The 24,067-nt window shown below is 40.9% G+C and overlaps 1 protein-coding gene across 7 annotated transcripts in view; it reads left to right on the top strand.

Annotated features, from left to right (window-relative positions):
* Positions 1 to 24,067, top strand: part of RAD51B (RAD51 paralog B) — a 909,884-nt gene that overhangs the window by 446,777 nt on the left and 439,040 nt on the right. For all 7 annotated transcript variants that reach the window (XM_063697920.1, XM_055362180.2, XM_031001916.3 and 4 more), the window contains one exon: positions 21,582 to 21,678. In XM_063697920.1, coding sequence (XP_063553990.1) covers positions 21,582 to 21,678 — 97 coding nt within the window. The remainder of the gene's footprint in view (positions 1 to 21,581; positions 21,679 to 24,067) is intronic.

Consider the following 24,067-nt stretch of genomic DNA (forward strand, 5'->3'; position numbering starts at 1 on the left):
CCATTCATAGAGGAGGCAAAGCACCAAAATTCAGTGTCTAGCCTTAATTTTTCCTTATTAGAAAGTCTGGAATAGAGGGATCCATTTTCAGGATCTTTCCTAATAGAGGAGTTCTTTTTTTATTTGGATGAAGAGATTATTTCTGTAATTTCCCACAGTCTTAGGCTGAACTCTCCAAGTAATGAACTTTTACTCAGAATAGTCTAGGCTTTGTGTACTCATGGAAAGTGTAATATAACTTGCCTTGTTGGTTTTTCTGGAGATAGCACATTTGGGTCACAGGGGTTCAGCCAGTCTTCGGCTGTTATGCAGTGTAATTTTATGGGAATACTTTTATAGTGTTAACATCTGTAGACTGAGAGCTTGATGAAGACATCACCCAGATTGCCTGGGAAACGCCACTGACATTGGGAGCTAATTCTTGATAGGTAAAATATTTAGCTCTCTCTCTGTCTCTCTTTTTTCTTTGCCTAGATACAGCTACCAACCTTACCATTTCCATCTTTTGTGGCAGATGAGCTATGTGTGTATTTTTTTTTTATCTCCTTGCAGTATGCATTTTTGCAGGTTAGGGGATAAAGCCCAGGCCCTTGGCTTTTTAACTTTTCTGCTTCCTTGATATTTGTACATGAGATAAGATGTTAAAGGATTTCTCTTTACAGATTTCTGTTGAAGAGATATAGAACTGACTGGATATTCATATGTGTACTGTCCTCTGCTTCATTAACTCTTATGTTCATATTTCTTTTTCTCATGAAGCCTCTGTCGCCCACTTTGTTTAAAATTGCAACCTATTCCCACACCTTAAGCTAAATCTCCCTTACCCTAGTTTGTTTCCCATAGTAATGATCACTTTCTAACATACTGTATCATTTGTCATTTATTACGTTTATTGTCTGCCTCCCACCACTAGAATGTAAACTACAGGGAAGGATTTCTATCTGTTTTATTCACATTGTATCCCAAGTGCCTACAGCAGTGCTTGGTGCATAGTAAGGCTTTGATAAATATTTATTAAATGAATGCACTGACATCCTAGTGAAAAGACAGATACTGTATTGTAGTGATGAAACGCTTGGGCTTTGGAGTAAAACGAGCCTGGGTTTGAAGCCCAGCTTTGCTGCTTACCAGCTGTGTGTCTTTAGAAAGTGATTTAACCTCTCTGAGACTCATTTTTCTCATCTATAAAATGAATATTATAGCACCTTGAAAGTGTGCTGTGAAGATAAAAAAAAAAGATAAATAGGCAATACAGCATGGTAGGTAAGAAACAAGGCTTTATCGTCCAATGGATATGGGTTCTGGGCTTCAGCTTCAAGTTATGGCTCTCCCATTACCTTATACAATTTTTAGAAGCCCTCTAAGCTCATTTTCTTTACCTGTCAAATGGGTATAAAATACTATGGCCTGCCTCACAGGAGAGTGGCCAGGATTAAAGGAGGTAATCTCTGCGTAGTGCTTAGCAGACTGATCAACTCAAAACAAGGGACTAATTAATTGAAGATGACGATGATGATAATGTTTGAAAGGTGCTTAGCTTTATTGCTCACACATCATAGTAATTGCTCAATAAATGGTGGCCTTGACAATAAATGAAGGACAACTTTATTAGAACTCTGGGAGCCTCCCAAATTTGCCATTTTCTTTGTGTTCTCCTTTCTCCAGGGGGAAGTAAGGCAAATGGTTGAAGTTATCTTTGTGAGATACTTGTTTCAACTCGAAAATGAAACAGCAAGCGATTTTTATGTGCCACACTTTTTGCCCTGTCACCAACAGTTCTGTTATGATTTCTGAACTTAATTTCTAATTTTTGGATGCAGTTGCACAGAGGCATTTCTTTACCAGGTGATCACTATGGGGGCTTAATAGAACTCAGGCATTTGCTCAGCTGGTTTGGAGCTAATGGAATTGGCTGTAGTGGCTGTAGTTAGGGGAGATTATAATGTCTCAAGGGTTTCATTGGCTTCCACTTCCTTCTGCAGACTTATAGTAAAAGACAAGAGATGCCTCTTCCTGGCTCTACTTCTCATTTGCTGTGTGACTCTCAGCAAGACACTTCGCTGCTGCTGAGAACCACACCCACTCAGTGGACGACCCAGTTATGAATCCTTGCTCCATTCTGCTGTATGACCCTGACCAAATTATCCAACGTTGCCATATCTTATTTTCCATCTTTGTAAATAAATAAATATATATGACAAATAGAATGATCCTATACCTTAGGGCTTTGTGAAGATTAAATGAGATACTACATGTAAAGAGCACTTTGGAAGTACTCAATAATACTTATTATTATGTTTTCTTTATAAAAAATTGAAATGTTCTATTACCATGGTATTTTGTTTATAAACACTTTATATGTATATATATATATATATATTTTTTTTTTTTTTTTTTTTTTTTTTTTGAGACGGAGTCTCTCTCTGTCACCCAGGCTGTAGTGCAGTGGCATGATCTCGGCTCACTGCAGGCTCTGCCCCCGGGTTCACACCATTCTCCTGCCTCAGCCTCCCCAGTAGCTGGGACTACAGGCGCCCGCCACCTTGCCTGGCTAATTTTTTGTATTTTTAGTAGAGACGGGGTTTCACCGTGTTAGCCAGGATGGTCTCGATCTCTTGACCTGGTGATCCGCCCGCCTCGGCCTCCCAAAGTGCTGGGATTACAGGCGTGAGCCACTGCACCTGGCCCAACACTTTTTATATTTTAAAAGTTCTAGAACTTCAGCTTCTGCCCATGATGCCCTGTGGGGTCCTGAAAGCAACTGTTGAAGAATATCTTTGCTTGAAAAGAGCCACGAGTGACCACTGTGTCTTCCTACAAGTGGTCAGACACAATTGTCTCTCAATTATTTAGTGTAATGTAGGGAAATAACTGAGATTAACTGGTGGTTATGATTTTGCTTAAGGCAGCGTGATGAGGACACTAAGGTTAGGGCAGCTCCTGAGCAGGAGGAGGCTGCTATCCAGAGTCAGGAAGTCTCCCAAGGTGTTTTTTGCCTGGTGATCAGCTTTTGGCCAAAAGCCTATTACTCTCAGGTGAACCTGGCCCTGTTTTTGGTCCCAAAGCTCCCGGACCAGGCTGAGCTATAAAAATAGAATGCCAAATTATTGATCCTACAGTGCAAAATTAAGCTGTTCTGTCCACTGGATAGGCTTGCCTAAGTTCCCCTTTAAGGCAAATTAAGTGACAAATCAAATTATTGGACAGTTGCTTGGTAAGTACAGAATTGATGTGAGGGGAGTTAAGTGATTCAAATGCTTATGTTATCAGGCCCTGTTAGCCTGCTGTTCCACCTCTACAGTGCAGATCTGTCTGTCAGGTGACCACTTGAGTGGGCACACAGGGCTTCCTGGCAACCCTGATTAGGTTTGGAACAAGCACTGCCATCATTTTTCTTTTTTTTCTTAGAGATGCGCTCTCACTCTGTCATACAGAGCTGGAGTATAGTGGTGCAATTACAGCTCACTGCAGCCTCGAACTCCTGGGCTCAAGCGATCCTCTCCCATCAGCATCCTGAGTAGTTGGGATTACAGGTGTGAGCCTCCATGCCAGGCTATACTTTATATAAAATTTTTTAGCTGACAGACTTCCTCCCCATATCCTGTTATACATATTATTTTTTATTTAAATTTTATTTTTCGTTAGAGCAAAACATGTATATTGTTTTACAAATCTAGTAATAGTATAGATTTGTACTGAAAACCAGTTTCTTGCCCCAATTTCCCCACTCTCCTTTGCTTCTTATGCTTCGGGAGCAGCCACTTTCAAATCTCTTGTTGATTCTACTAGTGACCCCCACATTTCTAACTGATATGCTTGAATTGCTGTTTCTTAATTTGTCTATTTTAGACATTATCTCATGTTTTCTATGGACGATGACCATAGGGTACTTACACCATTCTCTCTTTCCATTTCACTCTTCCCCTTCTTTTTTCCGGTATGATTATATCATAATATTCAGTTAATATTTACATTACTGTGACAATGTAAGCATTCATGGCAGAGCTACAAAATGTACCATGATTACATTTACTTTCTTCCTTCCTTTCTTGTTTGCATTTTAAAATTTATCTCTGGAACACACATTTCTCTACCCACATCTCCTATCTTTAAATCGATAAGGGCATATGAAACCATAATGCCTTGCCTTTACTACACCTAACAAAGTTAACAATTCATTAATATCATCTAATACCCAGCCCAAAATCAGATTTCCCTGATTGTCTCAAAGATATCCTTTTACAGTTGATTAGTTTAAATAAGGACCTAAATAAGGTCCATAAATTGCATTTGGTTGTTATATCCTTTTACTTTCTTTTATTCTGGAGTACTTCCCAGAATAAAATAATAAATGTCACAAATAATGTCACAAATAATTAATAATTATGTCAGAAATAATTACTTCCTTACTCTCCTTTTATTTGTGACATTAATTATTTGGAGAAGTTGGATATCAAATGCCCTATATTCTAGATTTGGCTGATGGCTTCTTCACCACGTCCTTTTAACTTGTTCTGCTAGATCTTATATTTCCAATAAACTGGTGGTTGCTGCTAAGGTTTGATTAGATTAGGGTTTAGAGGGTTTTGTTTTGTTTTTTCTTTTTAGGCAAAAACACTCTATAGGTGGTGCTAGTACTTCCTATTTTATCATGTCACAAGGCAATAATGTCTGACTATATCACCTTTAATGGTGATTAAGTTGATCAGTGGTTCGGGATAGTGGCAGCCTGATCTTCTTCCCATGACCAAGATTTCTGTGAACTTTTCACCTACTGGTTTTAGCACCCATTGATGATCATTGCCTAGATCCATTGTTTAATGAGACGTATATTCTGTCCTTTCATTCTGCAGTTCTGTCCTGTGCCAGTGAGTGCTGATTATTATGCAATTTAACTCCAGAAGGCCATCTTATTTTCCTCATTTCCAAGTCTGTGTTAGAGTCAGGGAGTTTCTCTGTGACCCTCATGTGCTACCTGAGAACTGACTAAATTTATATGAAAGTAACATTCTTATAGTTGTATTGATTAAAATTTTTATTTGAACCTCTAGTTGAGCTTTGCTGTTGGCTTTGAAAACATAATGGAAAAGTGGAAAGCATTCTTGTCAGTCATGTTGAAAAGTAACTGGCGGAAAAAGTGGACTTAAAAAAAAAAAAGTAGTGGAACAAATAAGGGGACTCTGCTTTGGTTTATAATGCTTCCTTTCTCTAGGGTAGGAAAATTTTGAAGTCCAGTGGGGTCTCTCCTGCCTGCGAGGGAATTGGTGAGAAGCTATCAGGATACGCATGGATGACACACAGTCACACAGTCATTTGAGGACTTTTTGGTTGCTGTTTTGTTTTAGTTTTTACCCCCTTAGAGAAGTCTTTCATAAAAATTTTTCCTAAACCCTGTTGCATGCAAATTAGGGCTTTTCCTTTCCTCTGTAATGGGGCCTGATATTCTTTGATGTGTTGTAGCAGAATTTAGCTTCTAAATACAGTTTGAAACTAGCTCTCCACACACACACACACACACACACACACACACACACACACACACACACACACCCTTGAATTCTCAGCTGACATGTTATTTCTATTTTTTTGTCCTTACTGCAAGAACCTGTCCTGTAGGAACCAAGTTCAGTGGTAGGAGGAGATTATGTAGACATCTTGCCTCTACTTCCTGTAAAGTTGGATCATGCAGACATGAGATGCAGGTGAACAGGAGAAGGAAGTCCTCTCCAGTGTCTCCCAGCTGGGAGCCTGTTTTCATGCTTTTCAAAGAGCTCCTTTTTTGAGACAGATGAATCCCTGGTATAAATACCTGTGCTGTTATTATAGAAAGAGACAGATTGGTCACCTTGTTAATGACTTCCAGTATTCCAGAGTTCCTCCTCTGAAATACTCTGCAGATCCAAATTATCATAATATAGGGGCCTCTTCTGCCATTTAGAATGACCTTCCACATAACACTCAATGTCCAAATTGGGCCCTTCTTTCAAGGCCCAGATCAAATGACTCCTCCCCTGAGTCTCCCATTGAGAAGTCATACCTTCCCATCTCCTAGCTTCCCATCCATCCTCTTTTCATGGGTTACTTGCTACATTTCATTTTAGCTCATTTGCGTACTCATTTTACTTTTTTTTTTAAACAGAAAAATATCAGTCTTATCTTTGTTTTAACCACAATTTGTATTTAATAAGTATTTTCATAACATTTTTAATTTTAATAATTAATTACTTGAGTAATTTTGTTTTCTGAGATATTCAGCTTTTATTTCAACTATGCTTCCAGTATCTACAGGGGAGTCTGTCAGTCACATGTTGAGCTAGGTTTTCTATTTCAGAAGAGGAAGGAAAAGAATGTGTAGGGGAATTAGTATGGATCTGGAGTGAGAAGAACTAGATTCAAAACCCGTCTCCACCACTTCAGAGCCACTGCTTTAGTGCAATTGGTATGTCAGCAGGGGCCTTCCCTCAAAAATACACAGCTCTGTAGCAAAAGTCATCTGTAAGACATATTTAAGACTTAGTTCATCAGAAAGAGGGAAGGGAAGAAAGGACTGTGTAGATATATGAGCAGTGGTGGATGGCACAGGGATGGGGTCTTGGGCCCTCAAAGCCCTCCGAGGTGGTACTGGCTACTGGGAAAAGGATGTCGGGGAGCAGGTCCCACTTTTAGCTGCACTTGAAAAGATGAGTGTACAAAGCTTATGGAGTACTCAGGACAGAGAGAGCATGGTGAGTGTTAGGGAAGGAAGCCTTAAATATAAACTTTACTCTTTAACCTCCTTGCAATCTCACTCTGAACCTCATTAGTCCCAGGTATGGGTTTCTCTCACTTCTTACTTCCATAGTCCTCTCTTGGAAGCTCTTTGGCTGAATTAATGAAGGGGACCACTACTCATAAACCATAACCAGCACTTACGAGGAGCCTCACATTAGTAATGGACGACAAACCCTCAGAGACAGCATAGGTCCTAATGCTATTATTAATAGTCAAACCTATATAGAGGAAAAGGAGAAGCCAAGATCCAGTTCCACGGGACATAACAATTCACAAGCAGCTCATCCTTATTTCAGAAAGCCAGTAAGACCTAGCTTTCTCATGGAGGTTATTCTTTCACCATCAGTCTGCCTCTTTTTCTGGGAGGTGCCCTCCCCTTCAGGATCAAGGAATGTAAAGACCATGAGATATGGAGTCAGACTTGGGTTTAGGCCCATTTATATGCTGTAAACTTTAGGCAAGTCACTTTTTCTCTACGATACGGAAAGAGATATAATATATACCTTATTGATGTTGATAAAGATGTTCAGATGAAATTTTATATTCATATAAATGTGTATATTATATATATGGCCCCTTCATTATTTTAAAGCAATGTAAATAATTCTTATCTATTACCATAGTATTTCAAAGGCTACATCTTGCCACAGGTGAGAATCAGAGGTATGTTCTGGGGGTTTTTTTTGTTTGTTTTTGAGACAGAGTCTCGCTTTGTCATCGAGGCTGGAGTGTAGTGGCATGATCTCAGCTCACTGCAACCTCCGTCTCCCAGGTTCAAGCAATTCTCTCATGTGCCTCAGCCTACCAAATAGCTGGGACTATAGGTGCGTGCCACCATGCCTGGCTAATTTTTGTATTTTTGGTAGAGACAGGGTTTTGCCATGTTGGCCAGGCTGGTCTTGAACTCCTGGACTAAAGTGATCTGCCCGTCTCGGCCTCCCAAAATGTTGGGATTACAGGCGTGAGCCACTGCGACCAGCCAGAGGCATGCTGTGTTCTATTGGCTCTTTTGCCTACCAGTGCCAGAAATTTCCTACACTTCTTGGCATCTTGCTTTTCTCTCCTGTGAAATAGGCCCTAGAGAAGAAATTTATCTAGAGAAAAAAATGTACAAGGTAAACACAGCTGGTGAGTTACCCTTATACTATTTCCAGTACTACCAATTTCATTTCTTCCAGAAGGATTTAGAATGCCACATAGTAGTTTTCCTGGTGCCATGCTTGAAATGGTGAATCTATTTGAAAGAAGGGATTTTGTAGTCACATTGATGTTGCTGCTTGCTGCAAGCCAGGCAGGTCACTTAATATCTTTATCCTTAAAAGAGGAATAATGTCACCTACCTCATGGTGTTACGATGAGGATGAAAGGAGGTCTGTAACTAAGGCACTGAACATGGTGTTTGATACTCACTGGGTACCCAGTAAATGTTAGATTTCTTTGTCTAGACTATGTAGTGCTCTTCAGTTTTCACCCTGATCAAATTGCATTTGTTAAAAATTCCACGTAAGACATGGCACTGGGTACTTTAAATAAAGGGGTGCTAAGGGAAGGTCAGCATGCGGTAGAGGGCTGAAAGAGCCAGTTACATTTGTTTGTTTGTTTGTTTTGTTTTGTAATAAACAACAGTGGCTTCTCATCTCCTTTCCCTGGTCCTGAGCCTGCTGAGTCACTGTTCCAGCCCTTGGGCCACATGATCTCAGGCTGTGTCTATGGAATACAGCAAACCCCACAAGAAACCAGCACTAATAGATGGCAGGTCATTTTGAGGGATTTTTCTTTGCGTTCCTGTGCTTGCTCTCCTGGTGAGATAGGAAACCTTTAATAAGACTTTTCCTAAATGATGTTGCATGTGAAATGCAGATTTTTTTTCTGTTCTCCTAACAAATGACCATTTCATGAGGTTTCTTTTCATTTTTTCTTCTTTCCTGCTTCTCAGTACGTTCCACAAAGAGCTCATTCCTCTGCTGGTTACTGATTGATGGTTCTACTCTGTATGCCCTTTAATTTTGCAATAAACCAACAAGGAGTTGAGACCACAAACTTAAAGAGAATTGACTTATTTGACTGGATTTACTGGAGCCAACAGGCAGATTTAGTCATTTCAGTGTGGTCCTGGGGAGGGCAGGAGGAGTCCATGAGAAGGAACACCGTGTTGTCAATAACCAGACAGAAAAAAGCTTGCTTGTCCTCTCATTCCAAAGCATGTGGGCATCTGTTCTCGGCAGTGATCCCTTTCCAGGCCTTGATGGAGGCAGGACGGCTTCCACGAGATTTGCTCAGAACTCCAGGATTCTGAATTCAGTGGAACTTTAGGTATGTAGGATTGGTAGTCAGTGTTTCCAGCTTCTGTGTCCCTTTTTTCAAAGGGATCATGGTATACCTTGAAGGACTGCAGGAACAGCCATAAACCCTCCTCAGTTACCAGTTGTTAAACAGCCTGGCCTCTTGGCTAGATGACTTCAAAGACCAAAGACAAACCCCTGGCCCTACCACCTCTATCCTAGCTGTGTCTTTAACATAAGGCCAGGACCTCTGTCAGGTTATAGAGGTACTAATACACTTCATGAGCTGGTTCCCAAATATATTAAGAATTAATTATTTTTTTTCTTATTTAGCACTACCATTGTATGGAGTAACCCATCCAAAAAATAAATACAAATATCATTTCAAATAAGAAAAACAAGAAAATATTTCTTAAACTAAAGACCTTTAGTTTTAGAGGTATGCATTTGAAAACACAGATACTATCATCACGTATATTTAAGACTGGTTCCAGACCCATGCTGCTCTCTGTGCATTGAAGTGAAACTGAGAAGACAAATGCCCAAATGGAATTTTTCCCACCTGTGAACTCCTATTCCAGATCCCAGTGTTGTTTGTGGCTCTTCCACATTTAACCAGCCAACTGCCTGCTCTTATTCTGTTCTTATGTGACAACCAATCTTCTGAAACTCTCGTCATCACATTTCAGCAGAAGTGAAAATATTAGCAGAGTGGTTGGTGGCCAAGACAGAAATAGAACCCAGGAGTCTGTGTCCTTTCCCTTGCCGGACCTACTGGAGCATGGTTCCTCCTGCCTGAAGACTCAGTGTTTCCAGCTCTAACAAACAGAATTCTAACAGTTGACTGGTTTCTTCTTGCTACTCAAAATTTGTTTTATACTTAAACATTTTGTACAGTTTTTTCTTTATGAATGATTTTGCATTAAACAAATGGGACTTGGTTAATCTGATATCAGTGAATGCCTTATTCTGAGGAAATTAATCCACAAATATCCGTGGGACCATGATTTTTCATATTGAGAACCTTTTTATGTGATAGACTAGAGAGCCAGGTAGACCTGGTCTGCGTCTGGTGCTCCCATGTGCCAGCTATTTGATCTCAGAAAATGCCTCAACTTCTTGAACCTCAGTTTCCTCATCTTTACAACCAGGATGATAACGTTTACCTCACTGAGTTGTGAGGATAAAATAAGCCAACACATCTCAAGCAATTGGTAGGGGTCTGACACATAGGAAATGCTTAGTGAACGTGAGTTTCCTCTTTTCCTCCTTCACTCCTTTAGAATAGGGTTAGAGATGTAGAAACACATAAAATCTCATGAAATGTGCACCATAGAGAGAGAAGGATAACACAAATGACATAAAAAGTCTTGTACTAAGTTACTTGGTTCTAAAGTCAGGGTATTATCTAGGGCAAGGTGGCTCACACCTGTAAACCCAACACTTTGGGAGGCCAAGGCAGGAGGATCACTTGACCCTTGGAGTTTGAGACCAGCCTGGGAACATAGGGAAACTCCGTCTCTACAAAAAATAAAACATTAGCCGGGTGTGGTGGTGCATGCCTCTGTTCCCAGCTCCTCTTGTGTCTGAGGTGGGAGGAACACTTGAGCTCAGGAGTTCAAGGCTGCAGTGAGCCGTGATTGCACTCCTGCAGTTTAGTCTGGATGGCAGAGCAAGAGCCTGTCTCAAAAAAAATAATAAAAAAAAAAAGAAGAAAAAGAAGTAGAGTATGAGTATTAAGAAGTGAGAGAAAAGTTAGGGCTAGAATAGTTAGCAAAGATTTCATGGAAAAGGTAGGATTTGAACTGGCCCCTCAAAGATGGAAACTTACAGAGTAAAGGAGGCTATTTCACACTGGGGCATTTGGGGTGGGTAAACCATGAGAAATAGAGAAATTAGAATGAGAATGTTATAAGCCTTGGTTTTCCTATTGGAATAATTGAACGCAATAGAATAATAAGTAAAAGGATAATATTAATATGTGTTAGGCACTGTCTTAAGTGCTTTATATGCTAACTCATTTATCCTTAAATAGGTAAGATTGCTATGCCAATTATACAGTTGAAGAAAGTGAGGCACAGAGACATTAACTAATCTACCTGAGTAGGTGTGGAATAAATAATTTACAACTAGTAGGCAGTGGAGCTGAGATGGAAGCCCAGGGGATCTGACTCCAGAGTCCACCCTCCTAACCCAGGACAGCTGCTTCAGTCACTTCCCAGCTCCCCTCACTCTGCATTGAGGATCAGCTAAGACCATTCTGTGAACATACCCTGAAAAGTATAAAGTACCATATACGTGTAAAATGACATGGTTATTCTTATTAATGATGTCATATGAGAGGCGACAAATAGCTACCTGAAAATGAGGGAGAAAAACTATGGTCTAGCACCCACATGCAGTGGTACTGGGCAGGTTTAGCCAATGCGCAGCATATATGCCTCACCTTCCTCTCTAGCGACTCTGAGTCCTGAAAGCCTCACGTTTCCCATTTGGACAGTGTTCCAGGAGGCCATTTCCAAGCCAGTATCAGAGACTAAAAACCTGTTTGGCATCTGGCAGTAGGGCTTGTGCCTCAAGTGTGATCTGCCTTTGGCCAGGACATCCTTTTTTTTTTTTTTTTTCTTTTGAGATGGAGTTTTGCTCTTGTTGCCTAGGCTGGAGTGCAATGGCATGATCTTAGCTCACTGTAACCTCCACCTCCCAGGTTCAAGCGATTCTCCTGCCTCAGCCTCCCGAGTAGCTGGGATTACAGGCACGCGCCACAACGCCTGACTAATTTTTTGTAGTTTTAGTAGAGACAGGGTTTCACCATGTTGGCCAGGCTGGTCTTGAACTCCTGACCTCAGGTGGTCCACCCGCCTCGGCCTCCCAAAATGCTGGGATTACAGGCATAAGCCACCATGCCCAGCCTCAGGACATCCTTTTTAACGGGCTTGTACCACATGATTGGGAGTTTGAATGTTAGTAACCATGATAGAAGATCTCCACTCCAAGGGCATCACCGTGGGAGGAAGCCTGCCCCTACTTACCATGGAAATATTTAGCCATTTCAATATATTTGTTCTGGACCTGTTCTTCTTATGTGTCTCTCCTGTGTTGAGTCTGTTTAATTGTAGGTTATTATTGTGTGTCTATATTGATGTCATTTCTTTAAGTACAGACACAGACAGCATTGCTTCAGCTGCCCCCACCCCTCCTTTTAAAAATAACACCTTACACAATATTCCTTCCTTGAGGACATCAAATAAATAACTTTTGTTCAAGAGCATATCTGATGAGGTGGCTAACTTGGAAATTTGTTCCTAGGCAGACCTTGTGACCTCTGTTTGAACACATAGTGAGTGGCCTTTGCTCCCATTTTATGCTACAGATTCACTCTGGAGATAGAATTGGTTGCACCTCTCCAGGCAGTGAGTTTGGAGAGCCCTTGGTGGTTAGGATGCCATTTGTGCTGGTGGCACAGAAATACATGCAGTAAGCCCAGAGTTGCTTACTCTCCACTGGAGGTTTCTCAAGAGGCTGGGGGGGACCCGAGACTCCTCTGCTTCAACTATATGCCACTGGAAGTGTAGCTGAGGCTGAAGGGTATCAATGTTGGTATTTATCAGGTTGGACTCCCCCAAGTGCCCTATTTTCATACCTCCAAGGAGCAAGTGATTCAACAGAAGTGTTTTCTTGGCCTCAAATGAGTCTAAGAAGGGGAAATCACTTAATACCAGCCGTCTGTGAGGGACCGATCACAAAGCTGTGTCTTTCTAATCCTCCTTGTAAATCAAAGGGAGGGGAATCCCCAGAGCCCAGGAGTACACATGAATAGAAAGCACCACAAGTAATAAAAACACCTAAAAAGGTCAGCAGAAACTCGGGGAGCTGCTGGAAATTCACCTCCTCTGCCTTTCTATGGGACTCAGTGGGCAGTGATCAGGTAGCAGGCAAGGATACCAAACTACACGCCAAAGCAACTTGGCCACAGGACACGTACAGTGCAGCAGAAGGCTGGTAGGATAGTTTCTTCCACATCCATGTGAACCTCAGAGTCATCTGACCATTGGCCTTGTTCTCTTCCAGGTTCTAGCTGGCCAGAGACTTTTTTGGCCTCATGCTAACTGCAAAATTGCACACAGTTGGCGAATACACCATTGGAAGCCACTGTGGCTGCATTGTCACAGTTCACCAATTGTGCATGTTATTTCCTGCAGTGGGCCCAAGATCACTGACAGGATGCCGTCAGGGTTGGGCTGAAGGTGGAAACAGCACACTAGCTTGCTGTTTGTGGCCTCTTTACAACTGCCGGCCCCATCTGAGATCCGGAACCAACACGTGCTAACCTCAGCCCATTGGGGCCAGTGGGGCAGCCGGCAGTGGAACCATAGCTCTCCACACCTATGTCTATGGCACGGTAGCTGCCGGCCCACAGTTTCCACTGCATCCCCTTGCATGTGCACGCCAAGAGAAGTAGGCCAAAGAGAAAGCTGCCTTAGGGAGCCACATGGTTATCTTGTGTGTTTACTTTTGCCAAATGGCAGACACAATTCTACTTCAATGCATTTTTCTGAACTCAGTGGTCAAAAGTAGCACGGAAGCACTACTTGCGTCAGCCCCCTCTGTGATTGAGCGAGTGTGTGCTTGTGCAAAGCTGAGGAGATTTTTTTTCACCTCCTCCTTCTGCATTCCCTCAGACTGAGCCACTCTCTTCTTTAGGGGCTCGCCTACTAGGCAGAGTGTTTCTCTAGCTTTGCCTGTGGATTTCACAGTGAAATCTACAGAAGACAGTTTTCCTCAAGGCTGATAATAAGAGTTATGAACTTATTAAGATTGGAAGCATTCTCACCGTAAACACAAATTATTTCAAGTTGCTCCTTCATCCCTTTTTCCATCCCCTTTTCCTTGGCCACTGCCATTGGTTCTGTGTAGGATGGGTTTCTTACGGTTGAAGATAAGCAATGCAAAGGTGGAATTTTGAGTACAGCACTCATCCTAATGTGAGTAAAATATATGAAACATTTATTCTAAGCAGACTGCTACATTAACAGTTGTTATACATTCATTCTCTGCATATCTTTTGTGGACTCAACACTTTTAGGTACAGAGAGGTTAGGAGAATTTCCCAGAATTGCACAGCAGGTTAGTGACAGTGCCAGAAATAAAAGGCTGCCTGACTCCCACACCCATGTTTTCTTCAAGCCAAATTGAAGTTTGGCCTCTTCTCCACAAATATTTCACAAGAAAAATTCCCCACAGCCTTTCAGAATTTCCCAGAAAACAATTGTTGTGCAGTCCTTCAAGATGGAAATGGCAGGCTGGAATATTGAAACCTTATCAGCTTTTATTCTAGAACTGACAGTTGATATTTTCTGAGCTGAAGCTAAGATAAAAGTTTATTTCTGTGTGTTTTTTTTTTTTAATCGTGGAATGATTTTTGATTTTCCAGAGCATGGCAAAACTAAGCCAGCAAATACTAAAACCACATTTGTTTTTGTGATGCTCAAACTCCGTAACAAATATTGGGTATCTCTTTACAAAGCTGGATGTGGACAGGAAGGGTTTGGGATGGGGAGAGGCATGTGTCTGGGAGCGTGGCCTTTCTGGACCTACCCTGTTCTCACTCTCTTCCTTCTGCCTCTTGCCCTCATTGCTTTCCTTATTCTCTTTCTTCCTCTTGTCTCCTTCTCACCTCCAGCTCCTACCACAGCAGACAGGTTGGGGCAGACACCATCATGGTTGGGGAGCAGGAGGACAGCATGGGGAAAACCACTCCAGGCCTTTCTCTCAAACCTTAGTGATGAAAGGACTCAATGGACCTGAACAATTTCTCACAGGAAAGTTCCGGTCTCTGTCTCCTTAAAAGCAAGGCATTCAGTAACCCTTAACAGAGCCAGGATTAAAACTTGAATTTCTGACTTATCCCAGGCCTCTGTTTGGATAGAAAGGCTAGGTCACTGTCATATATTGGCAATTAGGATCACTTCAGATACAAAAGTAACATTTTTAAAGCTGTGCCTTAAGCAGAGAGACCATTTTTAGTACAAAAAGGAAAAAAAGATTAACTGTGCCTTCAGAGCTGATGAAAGGCAGAGCCTCGTCACTTTGAAAGCATTGGATTTAGTGCCAGGCGGGTTGGTGAGTAGACTCAGCACCCACATTCTCTTCTTGCGTCTCTCTCTGGCCACCCAGATTATCTAGGGGCTGCTGTTTACTTGAGAGCTAGAAGTATCAGGATGGACTATCACTGCACCTCGCCATCCTGGCCCAGTTAAAGTGATTTTGAAACTTCCTGATGTGTGTTAGATTGTGGCAGGTTTCTGCCAGGGAGTGGGCGGGAGGAGGAAGCAGGTGTTTTTATGGGCTAGAAATGCCCCTGAGATGCCTGAGGTTGCTTCGTGAATCCTCTAGCCCAGCCTACCCCTTCAACTCTGTTGCACAGAGACATGAGTTCCATGAAAAGTTTAGTTTCAAAACTTCCCATGGGCGCCGGAAATGATAACCACATGTTATCAAGAGCCACTGAAAACCACCAAAAATTTGTCAAAATTCATATAAGATTGCCTCACATACTTGACTTTCATAGAAGCGGAAGCCATTGACCTACTTGATTTATGGTATTTATTAGCAGAGTCTGAAAAGACTTTTATCACAAGATCTTGTTACAGTGTAGCATCTTGACCATCTTTCAGTGTATTTCTGGATATTAGATTTCTTTGTTTATTACTTTTATAGGTGGAATTCTCTAGACCATGACATTAAGGCCTGGAGAAGTCACCTGTCAGTAGATCTGAGCTGAGAGTTTCTCTCTCTTCTCCTGTGTCCCATGTTGCCTTAGGAAGGAGAGCAGGCAGGGAAGCCTGCATGCCCTTATCTCATCTGTACTATTGGTCTTAGGTGACTCCAGTTCACTTGGTGGAAAATGGGGATTACAAAATTTGCCTCTCAGCTGCCCCCACAGAAATCTCAGTGATGGCATTTGTCAGATTCTTGGGTCCTTAAAAAATCTGACTTTTAAATATCGATTAATTATTTTGCTGATCATGAATATCTCTTCTGCTGACCAAACAGGACCAGATATCACATTCCAACCTATTCTATCCCTGGCTGACCACAAACTCCCTCTTCTTTGTCCCCCACCAAAAGTCAGGTAAAATGAGCTGTTTCTATCAAAGGCTGTGTCTTCAGGCCTGGCTATTTCCCACTCAGGTCTCCAGGGCTATCCAATTTTCTCTTCACCTGTACATTCTAGTACTCATGGAAGGCTCCAGTATACAAAATGGCTACTCATGGGGCCCCCTCCCCTTCCACCCCACCAAAGATATTTCTAACCTTCAATGTGGAGTAAGTTAGAATTGACATATACATTGGCCCTTAAAGGCCAGGAACATTAAGCTTGAGCAGAGGGTAGGTGTAGCCTGGGTATAGTCTAGTCATAGCCTAGCTAAAGAAAGATGAGTCAGCTGAAGGCAGAGGGTCTGCATTGGGCACATAGACTGGCAGAGAGTTGGGCTCAGTTGGCCCAATCCTCTGACTAATGACCAGTTAATTCTGCTTATTCTCTCTTAACTCAAGGTATTTGCTGCCTTAAGCTACTTTTTAAATACTTAGTGAAAATAAGTCATCTATTTTCATTAGTGTGTGTGTTGTGTGTGTGTTGGTTGGATTTTCCTGGCCAGGAGCCTCTGCCTTCTGACCAAGATGACATTGATTTCCCAGCCTTCTGCCTTAGCAGTTCATCCCATCTTTAACTGGTTCCCCTCTATCTCTTTTCTCTAGCTTATATGCCTTGCTGGCTGTGAAAGGAGGACCTACTGGGTGGTCTATGAATCTATACCCTGTATTTCTTTTTTAAAGATCTTAATTTTTCTCCCTATTTTTCCTTGTGGGAAAGCATTAAAAATGGGACTCAAGGTCTATGTGACACTATATGAGGTGCCATTTCCTATACAGGTGCAGCTCTGTAAGCAACATACAGTTAAGAGGGCAATGCAAAGAAGCTTTGGGAGTAAGCATTCTCTCATATATAAAGTTGAGTTGAGACAGAAGTTACTTTATACAATTTATAGGGTTTCTTGTTCCTTCTAATAGGTGGATGGTATTCTTCTTCCTCAAGAGAAGCTGATTAAGTTGGATTCTGTCTGTTCCTGGCTTCAGACCTAATAATGACCATTAAAAATATCTATCTTTTCCTTTGTCCAAGAATCCCACTCTGGTCTTGCATTGTAATTGGTGGTGTTGGGGGTGTGTTGCGTGTTTTCAATAAGCCATATTTTAGGGAAATAGCAAAAATAGCATATGTACTTTCAATTAAATTATTATTGCTTTTGAACATATTGACAGCAAATATTTGTTATTTGTCAGTAGTGGCCTATATGCTGTATAAAAGGGAATCAGGCATGGGTTTTATAGCTAAACAAGCAAGGTATAAATCAGCAAAGGATAACTAATGACAGTGATGGGGTAACATTTTCCATAGGCCGGGTACTGTGCTAAGGACTACCTGTGCATTATCCAGCTGAATCCTCAGAACCATGTGAGCTAAGTGTTATCATAGCCAGAGAGACTATGAAGCTTGCTCCATGTCACACAGCGAGTAAATGGTAGAGCCCAGGATCTAAGTTCAGGTCTGATTCCAAAGCCCTTGTCCTAAACACTGTGCAAATTGCTCTTACACAAATTTAGTACTGAGCGTCAGAAGACTCAGTCTTTCCCATGGAGCAAAGCAGCAGGAAAACCCCATGAAACGTCAGTTAGAAACCAGACTGTGTTAAGAGTCTGTTTATAAATTATAATAGTATTTCATATGTTATTTTAAGAGTATAGTTTTCAAGTCTCTTGATTGCCTCAGAGGAAAATATACCTATAGTCTTCTTCCCAAGTTGTGATGATTGTAATCAATGCTTTGGGAAATGTTTTCATTCTATCCTTTTTGCTGAAAATAGATTTAGAAAACCACAACAATTCAGTAAGATGGCATGATTAGCAAAGCCCTGAGTTTGGTTGCTATGTATCCCTTTGGTGATTTGGCTTTAAAACACATAATTAAAAGGGAGAGGATTATTATCAAAATAAGTTAGGAGCTTGTTCTTTTGCCATTGGGGAGTGAATATTTTCTTCCCCATCTACTCTTTCACCAGAAGTGGAAATGATGCTGGGTATCTTTTGAGGTATATCTGTAGTTCAGTTTTAGGTTCTGTAAGGTAGCATTTCATTAGTTCTGTACAATAAAACCGTCATCTCAGTACAGGTTTCCATTACAGAACCAGTGAAGTGAGAATAAAATTGAGGAAAAGTGGTCTAAATATTTTAGTCAGTGCCTTGTCATTGAATTTGTAAGTTTCTGGAGACATACAGTACTTTTATATCTTGATTTCCCCCATGTATATGGTGACATGCTTTGCATGGTAGGTATTAAGTAAGAATTTTTTTCTCATTACTATTAACCATATCATTGGAGTCCCAATCATTTTCACCAAGCCATCATTTAAAAGAATCACAAAAATATTAGAGCTGACATATTTAGATCTCTCAGAAGTTCCACATTTTTTTTTAACTAAGATAGACAAATACATTATTCAGTTCATTGGTAGATAAAGCACATAGTATTTTCAGAGCAATGTCAGTATCTTATTGGCCTTGATTTAAATAATGACTATATTTTTCTTACTAAGATTTTTACACAAATTCTTTGCAATTAAATAAAATTTAGGAAGGACTAAAATAGGTAGAAATGATCAGGTACCAAAGTATATCCTGATATAGAGAATTGTGATTTAGTGTTCTGTTGTTAGAACCAACTGCCTGGAGCCTATGGCATATACTAATTTATTAACCTGTATATCCTCATTCTGAAGGAAATAATAACAATAACAACAATTGCTTCTATTTATTGAATATTTACTATGTGTCAGATACTTTAAGTATCTTACATTGATTGTCTCATTTAATTCTCATAAAAATTCTATGAGATAGATATTATTTTACCTATGAACAAATGAAGCTCAAAGGTACACAGGATCAAAATTGGAATTTGAACCCAGTTTTACTGAACTTCAAAGCTCATACCCTATATTATAAAAGAGAAATGGCCGGGCATGGTGGCTCATGCCAGTAATCCCAGCACTCTGGGAGGCCGAGGTGGGTGGATCATTTTAGGTCAGGAGTTCTAGACCAGCCTGGCCAGCATGGTGAAACCCCATCTCTACTAAAAATACAGAATTAGCCAGGCATGGTGGCACAAGCCTGTAGTCCCAGCTACTTGGGAAGCTGAGGCAGGAGAAATGCTTGAACCTGGGAGGCAGAGGTTGCAGTGAGCTGAGATCACGCTATTGCACTCCAAACTGGGCAACAGAGTGAGATCCTGTCTCAAAAAAAAAAAAAAAAAAGCAATGAACACAGTTCCTTATTTATACTCATAGAGCTGAACAGTTATTTCAAGGAGGCTACTTGACCATTTCCAGCCACTTTAATTGAAGACATATCTTAGGTGATTCTCACCAGTCTATGGAAAGTAGCAATACAAAAGAATATGAGAGATAAGATTAGCAAATACTGAGTGGAATCCTGCAATATCTGATTATTGCTGCAGAGTGACTGGAGACTCACAAGCCCAGTGGGCACACAGAACTTAAAAGATTGTCTTTGCTACTCGAGTAATTCATTTCTTTACCTGACCTTGCCGTCCCGGTCCCTCTCAGCCCTCAATTAAGCTGCCATTGATATAGGATTTATAATGTGTCACTGGTCCATTCAGGATACAGTGACAGAGGTGTGGCTGAAAAGCTGGATAATAAAAAATGGAGGCAACTTCCATTTCTGTTCAAATCAGGGTAGCAACAAAACCATAGCTGACCCTTTTTTCAGACCAGCACAGTCCAGCTAGACAAATATTCCAAGCACTGAATTGTGCACTAAATGCCTAGTGCCCCTTTCAGAAGGGACATTGCCTCTGAGTGACCAAGATGCTCATAGTTTCTTCCCATGATGAGAACATCTAAACCTTGGAAAATGATTGTGGTATTCATTATGTTATAATTTTCCAGAAAAGAATCTGTATTTATTCTTCCTCTAGGCTTCTAAACAATAAGGTAGGTTTTACAAATGAGAATTTTTTAGGAATAGTTTCTTGACGATACCAAATTTGAAAATTTGTGTGGCATTCGACCACATGAATTAGGTAGTATTAGAGTCCTTTCCAGGGATCTTCAATGTTATGAACTTTATTTTGTATAGGTAGGATTATGCTCATTTGTTTCTTAAATACACAGTGAGACTTTGGACTTTTTTTTGTTAGAATTTAACTGTTTAAAAGAGGAGTGTTATTTTTTTAGAGTCAAACTCATTCATTCCTATATCACAAATTTGGAAATAAAACTCTGACTTTTAACGATAACAAGCAAAGAAGCCACAGGCATCCAAATTTAATTTAATTTAATTTATTTATTTATTTATTTATTTATTTATTTATTTATTTATTTATTTGAGACAGAGTTTCTCTCTTGTTGCCCAGGCTGGAGTGCAATGGCACGATCTCAGCTTACTGCTACCTCGGCCTGCCGGGTTCAAGCAATTCTCCTGTCTCAGCCTCCTGAGTAGCTAGGACTACAGGCGCCTGCTACTATGCCCGGCTAATTTTTGGTATTTTTAGTAGAGACAGGGTTTCTCCACGTTGGCAAGGCTGGTCTCAAACTCCTGACCTCAGGTGATTCGCCCACCTCAGCCTCCCAAAGTGCTGGGATTACAGGCATGAACCACTGTGCCTGTCCCCAAATTTTAAATTATTAATTTTATTCAACACCAGTAATATCTTAGGTTGTGGTTGCAATTTTATTTTATTTTGTTTTTAATTTATTTTTATTTATTTATTTATTTTTGAGATGGAATTTCGCTCTTGTTTTCCAGGCTAGAGTGCAATGGTGCAATCTCGGCTCACCACAACCTCCGCCTCTCAGATTCAAGCGATTCTCCTGCCTCAGCCTCCCGAGTAGAGTAGCTGGGATTACAGATATGTGCCACCATGCCTGACTAATTTTGTATTTTTAGTAGAGACTGGCCTTCTCCATTTGGTCAGGCTGGTCTCAAACTCCTGACCTTAGGTGATCCGCCTGCCTCAGCCTCCCAAAGTGCTGGGATTACAGGCATGAGCCACTATGCCTGGTGGATATAACTTTAAAAATTAAAGTCTGATAAAATGTGTACATGTGCATTTAATTGTGGTTAGCTGCCTATTATTTAACCAATATGATAACACCCCTCAGTCCCAACTTACTCAGCATTTAGAATGAATTGATAGAGGTTTTACTCTGAAAAAAGTCAGTCTATTTCCTCAGTTTTCTGAGTTTTGAATAACTGCTAGGCCTTGCCGGATATTCTGGCCTAAAGATAAAGCTGGTGAAAGTCAGGGCTGGGGTTTTGCTACCTGTGTATTTATCAGTCTTCTCCTAAACCATAGTCTGCCTTTTGATAGCTCTAATAATTAATTTGGTTTTCCCTGTCTTTCTTCTCCCTTGCCCCCCACCCCTTCTCCCTGTCTGTTCACAGGTTATCTTGACGAATCAGATTACAACCCATCTGAGTGGAGCCCTGGCTTCTCAGGCAGACCTGGTGTCTCCAGCTGATGATTTGTCCCTGTCTGAAGGTAAGGAATCTGTCCTGGAGAGGCTGAAACTTGACACTGACATACAGCCCCACTGCCTCTCCACCTCCTGTTGAGAGCTGGGAGATATGGCTAATAGACCCTGGCCAGTGAACCCAGCCGGAGCCTGTTGATTTAGGTTTGGCCACCTTTCCTGGCATCTGATCTCTTATACTGGGGAGTCTTTTGCCCTGCCTCTATAAGGGAGCTCCATTTGGAGGCCAGTCACTCCTCTGTGTGTTATTTCAAGTCCTTAGTATGAGGGCTGATGAATTGTTAAATGACTTTGTTTTTGAGACTGATACTCAAAGGTTGGCTTTCCCAGTGGTCCCCTAGCAATTTAGCCTTTTGCTTGTGCTGAGTTCCTTTGGACTAAAAAGCATACATCAGTTTCATGTGCCAGAGATATGACATTCCTGATCAGCTTTACAGAAGATTAAGAAAAAAATCTCCACGCTGGTAAATCTGCAAAATTTTCTCCACACTCCCCTGCTAGCAAAGGTCAGGCTGGCTATGGTTTCGATGGCAATAAGCTTTACGTAGCTGGGGAAATAACACCAATAAACCAGAGGGTGGTTTCTAGTTTTATTGAAAGTGCTTACTTGACATTTCTGAGTTGTTATCCTTGTAGTCTAGTATCTTTCATGAAGAATGCTGTGGGTCTGGGTAGACATGCATAGCTCTTCCAGGCCCCTCCTCCCTTTCCACTTTCTGAGAATTGCTCATGAAGGAATACAGGAGACTTTTAGGCCTAGCAAGGCTCCTGGCTGGCTGCCCAGGTGGTCTTCTGCAGATCAGCTTTGCTTTATGGTCTTAGAAATTGCAAGAACCACACCTCTGCTTCTTAGTGGTGGCTTTAGGAGGGAAAACTAGTGGCTAATTTATGAAAACTGTACAATGCTTTGTGTACCCTCCTTCCAAGTTCAGGGATACATCATCATAACCCCTATCAGCGAGGCTGAAAACCTGAATCATCGAGCATTCCTCCCTCCTGAAACTTTTGTCATCAAGTCTGCTTAGTACTTCTTTCCGCATGTATCTTTCCTTTGTCCCCTCTTTTTTGTAATGTGTGTTGTGATCAGCAGATTTACTAAACTCCCAGTTGAATTATTTTAATAACATCCAGATTGGTCTTCCCAGCTCTAGCCTCTACAGTTTCCATTCTGCCACTACCAAATTGAACTTCCCCGTCTGGCCTCGTTCTGCTCTGTTGCTCTCCTACTCAGAAATCTTAGAATAGTTTTTTTTGTTTGTTTCTTTTTTGTTGTTTGTTTTGTTTTTGTTTTTGTTTTTTCTGAGAATGAGCTAAAATCAGTAAGCTGATTTTAACATATTTAGGGATTTGGGGTTTGTTAGCTTGAAATCAGCCATGGTGAAAGTATTTATACCATGGAAATCAGCAAATGCTGAAAATCAGGTGGCTTGTTTTTTTATTTCCTCCCTTTGAGTAGACTCGTTTTCAGAACACCACTAGATAAAGTGAATGATTTTAACCCTTCATAATCTGTCATTTCCTTTCTATTCAAATTTAGTTCCTGCCGATATCTTAGGTGAAGCTCCTATGCCAAGTGTGCCACTCTTGGCCTGCCCCTCCCCACTCCCAGCTCCAGGCCTGTGCAGAGACAGCTCACCTAGAACAGTGCTTCCCCCTTTCACTTCTTCTGCTTCTGGTCCCACATACACTTCTTCGAGGCTTATTTAAAGACTGCCTCTTTCACAGAACCTGCTTGCCTGTGGTCTCACTCTCTTTTTCCTCTGTGGCCGCTCTATCTGCTCAACTGTATAAAGAAAAAGTCTAGAAAATTAATTTAACTTTTCATGTTTTTCTGCCTAAATTGGCAGATTTTAAAGACATGACCGTGTCATATTCTTTTGGTATCCATGTTGTTATCCAGTGACTAGCAAAGTTCTAGACACATACTAGGCAGTGAATAAATGCTGAATGAATATCACAGTAAATACTTCAGAAGAACAGTGACCATGAGAATCATATAAAGCACCTATGAACATTGTTAAAAATTGTTATAATTATTACACACACACATACACACATATACACACACACTTAATTCAGCTCTGAGGAGACCAGAATAAACTGCTTCCTTATTTGAAAATCAGTAAGTACTTTTATTTGTGTTGTCTTCCTGGTTTATCTTAAGCAAAGAAGAAGAGCAAAACACATAGAAAAGAAATTGCTTCAGGGTTGCAGTATAACTGCCACAAGAAACCCCTGACTTGTGTTCATAGCAAGGGAAGAGTTACCAGGTTATCCTCCCAGAAATCCAAGAAAGAATGGAAATAATTGATTTTTCTAGACTTTTTTTTGTATAGCTGAGCAGATAAAGAGGCTATATAAATATATTTCTAAAGTCTATAATGAAGGTTTTTATTA

Source organism: Gorilla gorilla, chromosome 15 (genome assembly GCF_029281585.2).
Source record: "Gorilla gorilla gorilla isolate KB3781 chromosome 15, NHGRI_mGorGor1-v2.1_pri, whole genome shotgun sequence".
In the NCBI taxonomy this organism is placed as follows: domain Eukaryota; kingdom Metazoa; phylum Chordata; class Mammalia; order Primates; family Hominidae; genus Gorilla; species Gorilla gorilla.